Below are 17,084 nucleotides of genomic sequence, written 5' to 3' on the forward strand. Positions count from 1 at the left end.
GGGAATTGAAACCAGGAGTGCTTTACACTGAACTACATTCCCAGCTTTTTTTTTTTTTTTTTTTTGAGACAGGATCTCCCTAAATTGCCCAGTCTGGCTTCGAACTTGAAAACCTCCTGCCTCAGCCTCCAGAGTTTCTGGGATTACAATCACCACTGTACCTGGTTGTTAAGAAATAATTCTTATGAACCATTAATCTATCTTTCAGAGGTAAAGGCTATTACTTTCTTCAGTTTGAACAGTATTTTAAGAGATGCAACATGCATCTGTTGATATTGAAAATTTTGAGAGCTGGGGGTATAGCCCAGTAGTACAGCACTTGCCTAGTATATTCTGGGTTTGATATCCATAAATGCACAATAATAATTTGGAGTGACGGTCACTCACCTCTTACTCAAACATGTCTTCTTCTATTGACATTTTTATACAAAGTACCTACTATTTTAATGGAAAAAATAATTAGTCTAAATTAATAATAATCCAAAATAAATTATTTTGGATTTTCAGTGGGGTCTATCATCATTCCCAACCTGTGAAACATTCATGCATCTTCCCACAGCTCAAAATAACCAGTCCTTCAGTAAAGCTACAGATGGCTAGGCAAGGGTATTCACTGAGTGGGATAATACACCTAAAAATGATTTGATTGGAAATAGAGTGTTTTGTGGGTGTAGTTCTTCAAAGGAGCCAGAAAAAAAATTTTGAGGACACTAAGCATATTTCCAAGAAACAGCAGGCCTCTCTTTCTCCTCATTCCACCAAATAAGAGTAATCTCATAGTTCACTAATTTCCTTCTGATTGAAGACTGTCTCAAGTCTGGCATCCTTCATCTGAGACACTATGTAAAGACATTACATTGTTTCCCACAAAGTTCTCAAGTCAAATAATTCTTCATGGCAGAAGCTTAGCTTCAGCTCAAATGTAAATTACCTTGTTAACATTTTCTCATTTGTTATTAATTACACACATTTACTGACACACAACATGAATACCTTTAAAGCCTCGATCTGAAAGTAAAATTTTTAAAATAATCTGAGGCCGGGGCCCCGCCCCTCCCCGGGGCTGACCGCGAGCTCGGCAAACTCTGCTCAGAGCCCAACTGGGGGTGACGGGGTTCCCTCTTCGGTCGGATCCCGGGTCATGGCGGTCCCGGGGACAGCGCTCGGAGCTGGCGCCAGAGGGGAGCCTTGCTAAGTTACTGAGGGTCTCTCTCAGTTGCTGAGACCGACCTGGAACTTTTGATCCTACTGCCTCAGCCTCCCAAGTCACAGGGATTACAGGCCCAAGTTAGATCTACACTTTCTCCATCGGTTCATAAGGATACAGAAGGTTTTGTTTCCTTCTTGGTCGTCACAGAATGTCTTAATGTTCCTGACTCTTTTATGTGTGACCTTAATGGAACAATTGGTGATCTACCAGGTCGGCTTGATCCCCAGCCAATACTTTGGGGTCCTGGGAAACAAAGACTTGGATGGGTTTAAGGCGTTGACATTTCTGGCTATTGTACTCATCGTTCTGAACTCCACACTGAAGAGCTTTGACCAGTTCACCTGCAATCTGCTCTATGGGAGCTGGAGGAAGGACCTCACTGAGCACCTACACCGCCTCTACTTCCAGGCCCTCGTGTACTACACCCTCAACGTGCTGCGGGATGACATCGATAACCCGGACCAGCGCATCAGCCAGGATGTGGAGCGATTCTGCCGGCAGCTCAGCAGCATGGCCAGCAAGCTCATCATCTCCCCCTTCACCCTCGCCTACTACACTTACCAGTGCTTCCAAAGCACAGGGTGGCTTGGGCCTGTGAGCATATTCGGATATTTCATCCTGGGAACCTTGGTGAACAAATCTTTGATGGGGCCCATTGTGGCCAAGCTGGTGCAGCAGGAGAAGCTGGAAGGGGATTTTAGGTTCAAGCACATGCAGATTCGGGTGAATGCTGAGCCTGCTGCTTTCTACAGGGCATGTGGAGCACATGAGAACAGACCGCAGGCTGCAGAGACTCCTTCAGATCCAGAGGGAGCTGATGTCCAAGGAGCTCTGGCTGTACATTGGCATCAACACCTTTGACTATCTGGGCAGCATCCTGAGTTATGTTGTCATCACAATCCCCATTTTCAGTGGGGTCTATGGAGACCTGAGCCCCACAGAGCTGAGCACCCTGGTCAGCAAGAATGCCTTTGTGTGCATGTACCTCATCAACTGCTTCACCCGACTCATCGACCTCTCCACCACGCTCTCAGACATGGCCAGTTACACGCACAGGATTGGGGAGCTTCAGGAGGCCCTGATGGAGATGTCCCTGAAGTTGCAGGACTGTGAGATCCTGGACGATAGTGAGTGGGACTTGGACAAGGCCTCAGGACGGCCAGCACCAGAGCCAGCAGACACAGCTTTTCTGCTTGAGCGGGTCTCCATCTCTGCTCCCTCCTCTGACATACCCCTGGTCAAGGACCTGAACCTGAAGATCTGCGAGGGGCAGAGCCTGCTCATCACGGGCAATACGGGCACGGGCAAGACCTCCCTGCTGCGGGTTCTGGGCGGCCTCTGGGCAAGCATACGGGGTGATATATCCCCTGAAGGAGATCTACCCAGACTCAGGCTCCGCTGATGATGAGAGTATCGTGAGGTTCTTGGAATTGGCAGGCCTGTCCAGCCTGGTGGCAAGAACAGAGGGTCTAGACCAGCAGGTGGATTGGAACTGGTATGATGTCCTGTCCCCAGGGGAGATGCAAAGGCTGTCCTTTGCCCGACTCTTCTACCTACAGCCTAAGTATGCAGGTGAGGTCCACCCTGCAGTGCCAGACACTGTGTGCCCATAGGAGCTGCAGCTTGTGTTCACGTACACCTAGCACACCTGTGCATGACTGGGCATCTCTCTGACCCCAAGAGAAGCAGTGGCTGGCACCTTGGCTGGCACCTCAGGGCAGCCCTGGGATGCTACAATACCTGCTTATAAGATGCTTGCCTTGGCAGCAGCTGAAGCCCCAAATCCCAGCCTTGAGAGGGATTGTGATATAACTTCTCTGGCTCTGCCACCAAATGAGTGGGCATCCCCCCAGTTGTGCCTGTGACAGGTGTGGACTTTTCTAAAGAAACAACCTTGGGGAACTGGCTATCCCTGGATTAAGCAGTCTTAGGGAGCACTGTGCTCAGTTCTCAGATGGAGCCTGGGCCCCAGCTCCCTTGGCCCACCTTCTCCCTGAGGTGGGGCCTATAAGCCAACCCAGTTTTCAGCCTCCCCCAGGGCCCAGCTGGGGGTGAGTTTGGGTAAGAGGAGGCAGAGGATTGCAGTCCTGTCCTGCTGTATGGGCCCTCAGTGCTTGATGAAGCCACCAGCGCCCTGACAGAGGAGGTGGAGAGTGACCTCTACAGAATTGGTCAGCAGCTGGGGATGACATTCATCAGCGTAGGACATCAGCCCAGCCTCGAGAAGTTTCACTCCTGGGTTCTGAAACTGTGTGGAGGAGGAAGATGGGAACTGTCTAGAGTCAAAGTGGAATAAAACCAAGGATGTGGACAGCCGCCAGGAGAGCCAAGCAGCCTCCAGGAAACCAGGAGGACCAAGGGGGCAAGAAGGAGCCCCAGGTGTGCCTCCCGCAGGAAACCTCACAACAGTGGGCCCAGCCCAGGGTGGCCCAGCAGGGAACATCAAGGTCCACTCATGGCTGCTCCTGTGACCTCGGCCATAGACTCTGTATTCTGGAAGTGCTGACAACTAAACATTACTAAAGATCATCTTTGTTGAAGAAAGGTTTGAAAGTACGCACGCTGTAAGAAATGAAGGGTCAGGGTGTGGACCTGGAATCAAGAACCAATTAAATTTTGTAATGATAGATTTTGAACTTTAATTAACTGACTTTTTACCTTTTTTTTTTTTAAAGGAAAAGTTAAACATTAAAAAGTGTTTTTGCAAAAAAAAAAAAAAAAAATCTGAAAAGTTGTTCAGTTTTGTAAATATGCATTGTGAGTTTTTTCTTTTTATCACACACTTGCTTAAAGACTAAGATGTGGTGGCTGTGTCTCTAAAAATAGGGCATAGAAAAAAAAAAAAAATAGGGCATAGAGTCTTCACTTCAGGCAGTGAAGGACCAGATCTGCAATAAAGGGGGTTTTCATATGCATCTAGATTATAAGGTTAAGAGCAAACAGGAATATGTAATTTCTTCTCTGAAAGAGAAGAAACCAGCCTTGAAGGCATTTACGAGGCCAGTTGTCAGTACTTTCAGGAGTGTCCTTTATGCAGCTCTTTGGGGAGAGAAAATATTATTTTGGTGAAAAGCTAAAAGAAATCAGTGCTCAAATAGAACTGTAGAAAAGGATTGAGTTTAAAATTCCACTAAACTTCCACTTGGACCATTTTAAACGATGATACTTCTAAGAGGCAGCGGAATGAGTAGTGAGTGAACTTACATTCTGCCCCACACTACCTGGTTTGGACTCCTAACCCTGCAGGGTGACTTAGAGCAAATTACTTAACTTCTCTGATTCCTCATTTATAACATGAGGATGATAGTACTAGCACACACCTCTTAGGACTGTTGTTAAGTCTGAATACATGGATATATGTAAAGTGCTTGGCACAGCACCTAGGCATAGCAAGAAAATGCCTACGTGTTTGTTAGCTCTTAGTGTTTTATCTTTGCATTTTTCTCTTCCTAAATGAATCCTAACAATATTAGTTGTCAGTTATACTCTCCCCTTTGGACACCCCTGGGCTATATTTATGGACATTCTAGGAACTTAAACCTTGGCTCTAATTCCTCCACCCACCGCTTCCCTACCTAATCCAGAATCTTCCCCTCCATCCAGGACTATGACTTTCTAGAGAACAGAATTAATAACTTTCCCAGAATTTACACAGGCACTTCAGTACTGAAACTCCCCACCCACTCTTCACAAGTTAAGTTTTAAGTCAGGCAAAGTGTACCCCTCCTAAGGAGTACCCCATACATATTAAGGCTGGGTGGGGAGCTGCCTCTGAGGGTTGCATGGCCTCCACCCAGCTGCCACTCTTTCCATCATCCACCTCGTTTCTGCCATGCTCTAGGTCAATGCACAGGAGTCACCGGGGGAAAATGCAGATTCCTAAGCCTACCCAGATTTTGTCTCAGTAGCAGAAATAGGACTCCAGAAGAATCTCTGCAGGTGGTCTACAAACCACATGCCAGTAACCCTGCTCATCCAAGCAGAGGTGCTGAACTTAGTACCAGCTGCTGGAGGAAGGACAGGGACCAGGACCATGTCCTACTCATCTCTGTACCTCCAGCCCAAGGCACCAGAGCTAGTAATTGTAGTTGCTTAATACTTTATTTATTTGTTTGTTCTTTTCAGATATACATGACAGTAGAGTGTATTTTGACATATTACACTTACATGGAATATCACATATTCTAATCAGGATCCCATTCTTGTGGTTGTACATGATGTGGAATTTCACTGGTTGTGTTTTCATATATGAACACAGGAAAGTTATGTCCAATTCATTCCACTGTCTTTCCTATTCCCATCCCCCCTACCTTCCCTTCATTCCCCTTTGTCTGATCCCATGAACTTCTGTTCTTACCCCAATCCCTTACGGCGTGTTAGCATTCGCATATCAGAGAGAACATTGGACCTTTGGTTTGGGGGGGATTAGCTTATTTCACTTACCTGATAGTTTCCAGTTCTTAATACATTATTGTTGAATGAATGACAGCAGGAGGGAAAACGCTCGCCCTTCTAAGGTGGGACCAACAGCCCATTGCTCCACGTACAGAGAAGTACAATGTTGGCAGGGAAAGATCACAAATAGGCATTTTAAAGAGGTGTCCCCTGAAAAAGTCCCAGGCGTAAAAGATGTAGAAGGTAAAATTTCAACTGCTACATCTAATTCTTTTAAAAGTCATTCTTCAATCAAAACAAACAAAAAATCTATACATCTAGGGTGACAAGTACATGTGGGTCTTTCTGGTCTTAACACTGAGTCCCTGAACTCTGAGTTAGCTTGTCATGGATTAATTGTAAAATAATTGAAAAAATAAACTGTGTCCTTGTTCTTAGATCTTTCTCCTTTAATTAATTAATTTATGGGTGTTGTTTTTGTTTTGTTTTTTGCAGAGCTGGGGATAGAACCCAGGGTCTTGTGCATGCTGGGCAAGCAATCTACCACTGAGCTACACCCCCAGCCCTCTCCTTTAATTTATATGTTACTTGTTCTTTAAGAAAGAGTGCCATTCTGTGAGAATGTCTAATATTCCAGTTTCAATTAATACTGAATGGCATTCATCTTAACCAAGACACACTTCAATACTTTAGGACAACCATTCAAATTTGTCAAAATATTTAACATCTCTTCAAAGAGTCAGCACACACTAAAGATAACCTTATGTCAAAATAGACAGAAGGGATACACTCGAATGACCAAAAGTAGCTCCTGTTTTCCAGGCTGTTCCTGAAATATGTGCACACTCCTTCAGCAGACTTTATTGAAAAGCAGCCTGATCCTAAGCATCAGGAAGCCAATTTTCCTTTTCCAGTCTGCTGTGCCAACTCTAGGTTAACTTCAACATGTCTTTTCCAATCACCTCACCTTTCTGAATTTGGTATATCTAAAAACTTGGGATCCATGAATGCAAGTAGAGTGCTTGTCAGATGTTACCTAGGAACACAGAGAAAAGCAATGATGTAATGCTGTAAAGCATGGCTTTATCAATCACAGGGACAAAGTGCTATCCGGGGAAGGTGCAAAACATCTCCCCACTTCATGGACAGATGGTGCTTCTGAGAAGTGAAAGATGATAGGATGAAAGCAGAAAGCAAGAAGAGAAGATACCAGAAGCCTAATAATGTCCATAGGGGAAGGAAGAAAATCAGCCACTGTTAGAGAAGAGGGAATAGAGGTAAGGCCAAAGATGTTACAAAGATGAAGAACCTATAGGAGCAAGAAATATCAAGACATAAAAAACACAAATTCTCAAGAATTGTTAGAAAAAATAAAGCATATCCACTTTAAAGAAAATGCCGTATATTCTATAGTAATAATCCTATTTCGTTTTAGTGCTCACAATGAGTTTAGACAGAACCCTAGGAGTAATTCAGGAGCGTTCCATCAGAAATGCTGGGTCCTAACTTGACTGAGCGCTAGCTCTGTTCTAGGCACTTAAGCAAACATTTAGACAGGCTATTTTATTTAAACCTTAAAATAATCCAGTATATGTTCCTAGTATATGATTAAAGAAAATGGAAGGATAATTTAAAAAAAGAAAAAAAAAAAAAAAAAAAGAATGAATAATTTGCCTATGGTCACATGGTTAAAATAGGTAATTAATTCAGAGTTAAAGTACACTCTGTCTGACTAATACTTATATTTATACTATATTAACATGCACAGAGTAAAAAGTAGCCCAATAATTATTTTACTATTAATTCCATAGTTTAGTTGGGCATGATGGTGTACACCTGTAATTCCAGTGACTTAGGAGGCTGAGGCAGGAGGATCTCAAGTTCAAAGCCAGCCTCATCAATTTAGCAAGACCCTGTCTCAAAATAAAAAACAATGGCTGGAGATGTAACTCAGTGATAATATGCTCTGATATGGGGTTCAATCCCCAGTACCACAAAATAAATTACTAAATAAATAAAATTCCATAGTGTACTGTTTATATGTAAATACAGTAGGGAAAATATTTAAATAAACCAAGAAAATATATAGCAAAAGAGACACTCTACATATCCTTAAATAAGGGACCTGTTTAATTACAGTACTATAGAATACTATGTGGCCTTTAAAAAGAATAAGTCAACTCAACTGTACCCAGGTTTATCAACTAGTTGATATGAAGAGAACTTCCTTTTTTTTTTTTTTTTTTTTTTTTTTTTTTTTTTTTTGCGGTGCTGGGGATTGAACCCAGGGCCTTGTGCTTTCAAGGCAAGCACTCTACCAACTGAGCTATATCCCCAGCCTGAGAACTTCCTTTTGCAACAATTTCAAGTAATAAATGCAGAAAGAATGGAAGAATTAGAAAATTATTTTGCAGCTCTTAATGAGTATAATGGACTTAGGCCATAATAATTGTTGGATGCCAGAAATATCAGGTGAACTATTGCTGAGGAACTTTATAATGATCAGCTCAGACTAACACCACCAAACTCCTCTCCTAAATCTTAGAATCACCCAAGGAGCCCCTGTGGTGATACAGCAGGAAGAAAGCACAGCTACCACCTGCAGGAAGACTCCTGCCAGAAGTGCTGAACCTGAGTCTAGTTAAACTGGGAATACAAGGGACAGAGGAAAAGTTAACAGCGCTCAGAGGAAACAATCAGACCAGTCCAGGAAGTGGGCATTCCACAAATGACCGGACTTGTCCAACTGATAAATTGTTTACTAAAGGAAGAGAATTACTAAAGATATAAAGAAGCTGGGCTTGGTGGCACACATCTGTAACCCTGCAATTCGGGAGACTGAGGCAGGAGGATCACAAGTTCAAAGCCAGCCTCAGCAACTTAGTGAGACCCTTAGCAACTCAGTGAGACCCTGTCTCTAAATAAAATATAAAAAAGGGCTGGGGATGTGGCTCAGCAGTTAAGCACCCCTGGAATCAATCCCTAATACAAAAAATATATATATATATAAAATAGATGCCCCATGCAAACTGAATTCAACTTTCAAGTTAAATAAAACAACTGCAAGAAGACATTTCTTAAAAAATAAGGGGAACTGAAAGATAATGGAATATTGAATTGTATTAAAAATTTTTGTTAATTTTCTGAGACATGATAATGGGACTATAGTGATATTTCTTCAGAACTGAGATTGAACCCAAGGGTGTTCTACTACTGTGCTACCCCTCTTCATTGTCACAACAGCATAAGCCTCTCTGTTTATTTCTCTGGTTGGTTCAAACTGAAACCCAGACCACCTTTCAACAAAATGACCTATGTCCAAAGGAAACTTCCCTTACCATACAGCCACTAAAGATCATTCTCTGTCCTTTCAACCTGCTTGTCCCACCTAGGTGTTGAGAACTAACATATACTGAGATAGCTGCCAGCTGTCCTTAAAGGGATTTTACTTTTTTCCAACTTAAGCTTCAAACAATTTTAAACAGATGAGTGCCTGAACACATGTATAATAGTTGGTTCTTTAACCCAATGACTTAAAATCAACTGAAGCAACATACTGGAGCTTGTAAGCAATAATACATATCGTTTTAAAATATTTTTTCTGAATTTCTTCTTTTCATTCCCAAATGGAAAATGAAGCAAGAGTGCATAACAAGTAGAAGCACATGGAATGTTATTCTCTGTGTGAAATCTTAGAGCAACAATTATTTTTAGTAACATCTGGGCCAAATGTTCTCACAGGACTTAGTTTATTCTGAAATTGAATATCATACAATATCAGGAAGAAGCCTTTCTGTTAGAATTAGTAACTTCAAATTAATCTATTTTACTTATATCAACTAGGTTTTAGTAAGCCTAGAATATACAATATGGAGAAACCATAGTCTTTTCTGGACAAAATGTTTTTTGAGACAATAAAAAGAGGCAACCTTCTTTTCAATTCAGCTTCCAACTCTGTTAGAGTTGGCTTAATGTGTTTTGTTTGTTTGTTTGTTTTTTATTAAAGAACCCAATAATATTAATCTCCAAGGGAAAGTTACAGAGCTGGTGCTCAAATTCAAGCTGCCACTATTTAACTGTGGATCATAGTAGTACACTAAATTGTGCTGTAGCACAAACATTAGGATGTTCTGAGGGTGTACTGTATACCTTTCAGTTTTCTTCATTTCTGAATTGAATTTTCTTTTCTTGATGTTGGTCTCCTTCAGATCACCTCAAGGTTTAGAGTTGTAAACAAGTGTGACTGGGAATAGCAGTCTTAAAAGAAGACACATTGTGCCTAATCAGAAGGAGGAAGAAAAAAGGACTTAGCCATTTTGATATTTTGCTGTAGATGGCAAGTTGTGTTTCTCATCAGGAGATTGAAACCACCTGTCTCTCATGTTGTCTTCTAAGGAACTGCTGTTGTAAGTGTCTCATCAAGAGTTGAACTTGTGGAACCAACCTAGATGCCCTTCAGTTGATGAATGGATAAAGGAACTGTGGCATATATATACAATGGAATATTACTCCGCCATGAAGAATGATAAAATTATGGCATTTGCAGGCAAATGGATGAAATTGGAGAATATCATGCTAAGTGAGATAAGCCAATCTCAAAAAACTAAAGGACGAATGATCTCGCTGATAAGCGGATGAGGACATATAATGGGGGGTGGGAGGGGTTAGTGTTAGGGTTAGAGTTTGGTTTAGGGTTTGGAAGAAGGAAGGACTGTATAGAGGGAAAAGAGGGGTGGGAGGGGTGGGGGGGAAGGGAAAAAATAATAACAGAATGAATCAAACAACATTACCCTATGTAAATTTATGATTACACAAATGGTATGCCTTGACTCCATGTACAAATAGAGAAACAACATGTAACCCATTTGTTTACAATAAAAAAAAAAAAAAAAAAGAGTTGAACTTCAGAGGGGGGACGTGTTGAGGAGTGACACTGGCCAAATTATATTGTTATGTTGTGTGCATGTACGAATATGCATAAACGAATCCCACCATTATGTATAATGCACCAATGAAAAAATGTGAAGGGAAAAAAGAGCTGAACTTTACAGAGATTTTTTTGGGAATATGGAAAAGGAACAAAGTCATAGTACTGCCCATTCAGTCTTAGGAAGATCTGGATGATTCTGCGCAAGTAAAAGTGACTTGAAATTTATATACAGACAAATGTCTACCAATCCATCTTCAGCTGACTGAATGCTGTATGATAGCCCTTCTTCAAAGCAGTGGTGGTTCTAGTAACCACAGATTTTTATGAACTCTTTGCATTTTTGGAATTAGCTTATAGATTCCTGGTCCCTTTTGTATATAACCTTTATTCATTTTTTTTTTTAATAATTTTGTGGGCTGGGGATATAACTCAGTTGTTAGAGTGCTTGCCTTGCAAGCACAAGGCCCTGGGTTCAAAAAAAAAAAAAAAAACTGCAAAAAAATAATAATAATAATTTTTAAAGGTCTTTAAAGGTCTGTATTAGTCAATGATTTGCATTCAGCATTATTTGAACCATTTGCCATTACAAAAAGAAAACTACTTCTTTGTGTTTTAAATATAATTGATGTAGGAAAGTCTAAAAAAAAGAAGAAGGTCCTCAGGCTGAGGATATAGCTCACATGGGATACCCTGTTGACCCCAGCACTATGAAGAGGAAAAAATAAATAAATAAGATCCTATAATTTTGGAAAAATCCGATATTTGCATTAAGAACGTGCTGTGGGGCTGGGGAGATAGCTCAGTTGGTAAAGTGCTTGCCTTGCAAGCACAGGGCCCTGGGTTCAATCCCCAGCACCGCAAAAAAAATAAAAAGAATTTGCTGTGTGTGGGGGGGGGGGTAAAAGGAAAAAAAAAAACTTGCTGCAAGGACCGTCTTCTAGATACCTACAGGAGAAGTGACAAGTATATATTATTTTTAAGCATTTCCCATAATTTTAACCATCTTACACCACAACTGATGAACATAATTAAATCTAATCCAAAATTTAAAATAAATAAATCTAATCCAAAAGGGCTCAAGTCAAATGCACAGGGTGAAGGAATAAAGGAATAAAGGATCTAACAATGTCAAGAAACCCAACACTAGGTCTTTTTTTCTTTTTGTTGCCATGCTAGGGATTGAGTCCAGGGCCTGGCACATGGGAAGCCAGTGCTCTACCACTGAGCTACATCCCCAGCCCTCAGTTCCGGGTCCTAAATAGTGGAATTTTCTTTCCCACTGAGGACAGCAAGATAGTCTTTCTCTAAGTCAATAGACACAGAACTGGTTTTCTAGCAAATCATCTCCAAGGCATGTGGTATCTACATATTCAAATGTGGTTGTTATGCAGATAGATTTTCATAGTTTCTTTTCTATGCTCAAGACAAAGGACAAAAATATATTAAAGACATACATCTCACCCAAGGTCCAAAAGACAATAAGCACACAGTTTTACAAGGAAGCTCTCCATCTCAGTAGTTTAGACAGTAGTAGGGTGTATATTAGGTTTAAGAAATTGTTGCAAAAAAAATTTTTTAAATAGCACTAATCAATACATATTGAACTATAGGAAATATATGGAAAATTTTTTTTCATGTATAACTTTCATTGACCCCAAATAGTAAGCTCAGATTTCACATTGACTCTGGCTAAGTTACTAGCACAGTAAACAGTAGCATCTGGCTCTCATGTGGAATGGTGTATACAATGGGCTGATCCATAACTTTAGTCTACTTTAGACATTTAGATGGATGGGCTAGGAGCCCAGTGTGTTATAATAACCCTGAAAAGCTTTTGGCTCTGGCTGTGAACACATTAGCATTAACTTAAATCTGTTTCTTTGTTTACAACAAGAGATATTTGCTTGTGCTTTCTGCCCAAATGCAATCAGTTAAAGGACCCAAGACCTTAAAAGTAAAATTTACAATGGGTACAGCAGCTATTCACTGTATTGAGCCTCTACTGAACGTTTTTGCCTAAGTTTTTGCATTTCCTCTCAGTTAGATCTTTTAAAACTAAATGATATCTTTATTGGGAGCTTCTATCTGTCCCAATTAAAAACATTAACACCTTATTTCTTTTTCTTTGATTTTTCCCCCTCCATAACTGAAGCTTAATATAAATAGGTAATTGGAGGCTTCCTTGAAGATCTTCACCATTCAGAAAGGTCACATATGCAGCCATTTGTTTCTGAGTTACAGAGTGAAGGTTGTTTAGATCATTGTTATAATTATTCCTTTTGCAACCTCTCAAAGCTACTAGAACTAATTTCTCTCAATATATCACTATAGTTTAATGTCTAGAATGAAAAGATGCCCTCACTGGACCAGAAGAAACTGATTACTACACTTCAAGGATATATCAGAGGGTTTCTATATTGTAGTTAAGGTTTTTAAAAAAATGTAATTAAACAACACCCAATATAATTTTGTGTTTATTGCTTTTACTAACTGCATTAACATAGATGCATTGCATATGACATTTATTTGTATTTATATTGATTACAAGCAAATATGTGAATTTCACCCTGACAAAAATTAGACTGAATAATTAACAAATGGACATTCTAATAACATTATGGAATAGACTTCACATTGAATTACCTTTTAAATATCATTAGAGGGTAGGGGTGTAGCTCTGTGGTAGATGTCTAGTTATCATGCACAAAGTCCTGAGATCAATCTCCAGCATCAAAAACAAACAAACCAACAAATAAATATCCACAGGTATTGTTTTAATGTTTTATATTTTGGATATATTCAATGAACAAATAAATATTTAAAATCTCTTATGGGCCTAGCATTAATTTTAAGAGAAACACATTATCTGAAACTTTATTTTAAATTAAATATCTTTTAAATAATTTTAAATATATCAGCATGAATAGATCTGCATTAAAAAAAATTAAGAGCTAAGGATGTGGCTTAGTGATAGATCACTTGCCTCCCATGCATGAGATTCTGAATTCAATTATCAGCATTCAAGGAGAGTGAGGGCTAGTGGAGAACACAACTCAAAGAAATGTATCAATAGGATAATTCTGAATGCTCTCATGGTATGTGATTTGCCATGCCAAATAATAATTCTCCTCATTAATTAGGGTGGTCATATTCCCATTAAGCCAAGATTGGAAAACTCTGATCACATGACCCACAAAGAATATATTCTTGCAACTCTCTCCTCAAGAAACAGAACTTGTTTTTCATCTTAATGGACTTCCAATATAGTCCTAGACATTTTGGGGGAAGGGATATGAAATTACAGTGATTTTCCTATCTTAGTAATACCACAGAATTTTAAATAAGTTGCAAAATGATCTGAAATTGAAAAAAAATGCCAATTTTTATAGGACAAGTTGCCCCCTTGGGGTGTATTATGCAGAAGTAGTACCGGCCAGAGTCAGGTGATCTGAGTGCTAGTCCTGATTTGTCACTCAGTAGACAGATAGCTCTGGCCAGTTCTCCTGCCTATGAAGTATATGGATTAATTGTTTGTCAGTTCTTAAATCTACGTCAGCTCTAAGTCCCTAACTGCAATGCCCTCCCTGAAAAATAGAAATGTGAGTACAGGCAGCCCATGTGTATTGAATGTAGCCTGCTTAGCTCGAGGAGTAAGACAGACATGTTAACCAGCTTGTGTGAGACAGCAAAATGGATGACTTGCTTCCATTTCTACTCATATTAATTTGTGGGGGGTGAGGGGTGGTACTGGAGATTGAGCCCAGGGACACTCTACCACTGAGCTACATCCCAAGTCCCATTCTTGTTTGTTTGTTTGTTCGTTTGTTTTAGAGACAGAGTCTAAGTTGCTGAGGCTGGCCTAGAACTTATTATCCTCCTGCCTCAGCTTCCTGAACAGCTGGAAATATATTAAATTTTAATAAAAGAATATCTAAAACCCCCATAAATGAGAATTTCCCCCTGAGAAGCAGATGGCATATGTCTACTGACAAACAAGAGCTCCTGGGTTTTATGACCAAGGAATCAGTGTGTCCAAGTATGGGCAGCATTTTATAAGACTCCCCCCCTCAGAGAGTCTTTGGCATGTAGCCAAAAAAGGGGGTGTGGTCTTGGGCTGGTCAGAAAAGGCAGAGAGAGAACTGGGTCAGAAAACATTCCTCATACCACGCTCACCTAAATGCAATGATTAACAAGGCATGCAGCAGTAGAGGCCCTTTCCAGGACACATCTAGCTTCACTCAACGCTATGGAAGGAGAACAAGGTGGATGGAGGGATTCTTCATGTTCTTTGACTCATACCTGTAACACACAGGGCTCAGAGAGCTATTATGCACTAGCACTTACACAGTTCAGTGAAATATAATAGCAAGTGAATGATCATGTTCACCACACTATGGGTGGGGCAAGCTCTTGTCTGTTGTGCAGTATTCTGTGACTTAAACCATTGATTGCAAAAGGCTATAAGAAAGAAGGAACCTCATCTGAGCTAACTTCTTTTTTCTATCCCATCACCTTTCCCACCCAAAAGTTTCTTCAATACATAAATAATTCTAGAATCAGTCTTTAGCTCCAAAGTGTACAGTTTGTGCAGTGATTCAGGAAAAGGGATTATCCCTTTAAAAAGAAAAGAAAAAAGAAGATGAAGCAAAAGAAAGATTTTCCAATGCTTAAAGACATAGCCAAACTATTTGCCTATTGTCTTTCTAGGGGACACCATATGCCTTGACCTAAAACTCTATCAGGTGTGTTCATAGAAAAGTGCCAGGGCAAATAAACAATCTGTTCTTCTAAATTCCCCTTCTATCTTCTATCCACTCACATTTATTTTCATTCTAAAAGTAGATTTAGTGTTATATGCCCAGAAGGAAGAGTAATATGTTTTTGGACTTACTCTCATGCTCTCCAAAAAGGCCACACCTAAAACACCATAGAGATGAGAATCATTCCTGATGCATGAATATGGGCATATACTTGATACCAGCAAAAAATGCAAAAAACCAAAACCAAAAAACAGTGCATAGAAAGCTGTACATCTCACACTTCTCACCACTCCTGAATTGAGCTTTTAAGGCAGGCAAGATAATGTGTTTTCTGAGAAAAGGAGTAAGAACCCCATCATTCTTCTACTGCCAGCACCTGTTCTGCCAACTGACACTACCTAATAGAAATTTTAACCATGAAAAAAGGTAATTTACTAATAGGACTGTTATTTACCAAAAAGGAGTCATATCTCTTTACCACTGATCATCCTGCTTTCTCTCTCATCACCTACTCACCCAAAGCACAGAAAGAGTGGTTATCACTAAATATTTGCCTGGCACAAACACAGCAGATGTCTTAATACAAAAGCGGTGTTTCTAACTGAGAGACACCACCCTCTATCCCTTCTCCCTGCTTACCATACAGAGAACACCACGTCCACTCGGGGTGTGGGAATCTGAAATCACTTCACTCTAACCAGACCTAAAAAATCTTCCCTACAATTACAAAAATAGAAATCGCAAAGCAGAAAAACACATCACGTGGAGAACAAACCAAAATCAGCGCTGTGGGTATTTGCACATCAGGCATTGCCTTTGAACTCCAGGATGGCATGTAAAGCAATGCTGCCCAGCCCAGCTCCTACGAGGGAGATTTACAAAGGACTTCCAACATCCCTCATCAACACCAACACTTCCTCCCCGCTTCCAAAAACGCTCTGAACAAAGACGGTCTTTAAGCACTTACTGGGAGCAGCAAGCAGCTTCTCTCTGCAATTGCCTGTGAGTCACGCCGCAGGAGGGGCCCCAGAGCAGGGCAAGTCGGAGAGCCCCCAGCTTCCTTGCAGGCTGACGTCTATGAGACAGCAGCCCAGGAACCGACTTTCCCATTACAGCCTCAGACTGTAATCCATGTGCTTTCCACGGGCCAGTCCCAGCTGCCCACAGAGCACCACATGATCTACTCTGACATCAGATCAGCCAGACGTGACAGCCCATCCGCCAGCCTCTTCCACACTCGCGGGTTGCATCATCGGGTGCCTGGGCTTGCATCTAAGCAAGTGGTACAGAGTAAGGACTGTTGTTTTCTCACAAAATATTTTTTTGGTTTGGTTCCTTCTGTTAGGAACAGAAGGAAAAAATAAGCACAAAAAGCACTTGGATTTGTTTGCAGCCTGAATTTATCCTATGTATGGGAAGTAATTAGAGTTCCAAGCTTGGTTCAAGGAAGCTGAGGAACAAGCTACAGCCAGGATGCCAGTGCCATGGGAGCGATTTCATCTGCCAATCACTGCCACCACTACCCCACCACCTTTCAATAAGTCACCTTTTATATTTAAGTTTGTTGATAAATACACACATATAATATATATATTTATATATGTATATATGTTTAAGTCATAAAATACTGGCAGATGGGTGGGTGTGTGTTAAGCTAGTCATCATTAAGTTTGGTTCATGGACAATCTTAACCACTAGACACAATACAACATACAATGATTCCACTGTGAGGGGACTCACATACACTCAATCAGAAATAGACTTACAGGGACCACCAGGGTTATGGCTC

At 40.7% G+C, this 17,084-nt stretch overlaps 2 protein-coding genes and 1 non-coding gene across 3 annotated transcripts in view; 1 reads left to right on the plus strand and 2 right to left on the minus strand.

The window, feature by feature from the left end:
• The window catches only part of Ank2 (ankyrin 2), a 555,326-nt gene extending 538,909 nt beyond the window's left edge, over positions 1-16,417 (minus strand). Inside the window, exon 1 of the mRNA XM_047565837.1 lies at positions 16,263-16,417. The gene's annotated coding sequence lies outside the window, so the exon portion shown is untranslated. The remainder of the gene's footprint in view (positions 1-16,262) is intronic.
• LOC124994117 (lysosomal cobalamin transporter ABCD4-like) lies at positions 1,521-3,579 on the plus strand. Its single transcript, XM_047565862.1, is given in 5 exon segments — positions 1,521-1,784; positions 1,787-1,959; positions 1,961-2,566; positions 2,568-2,782; positions 3,322-3,579. Coding segments are annotated over 5 exon segments (1,398 nt in total). The 5' UTR covers positions 1,521-1,565; the 3' UTR covers positions 3,507-3,579.
• Positions 7,869-7,942, minus strand: Trnas-uga (transfer RNA serine (anticodon UGA)). The gene has a single exon. It is a non-coding gene; the product is annotated as a tRNA-Ser (tRNA).
• Positions 16,418-17,084: the final 667 nt, after the last annotated feature.

This window comes from Sciurus carolinensis, chromosome 10 (assembly GCF_902686445.1).
Source record: "Sciurus carolinensis chromosome 10, mSciCar1.2, whole genome shotgun sequence".
NCBI classification, from domain to species: domain Eukaryota; kingdom Metazoa; phylum Chordata; class Mammalia; order Rodentia; family Sciuridae; genus Sciurus; species Sciurus carolinensis.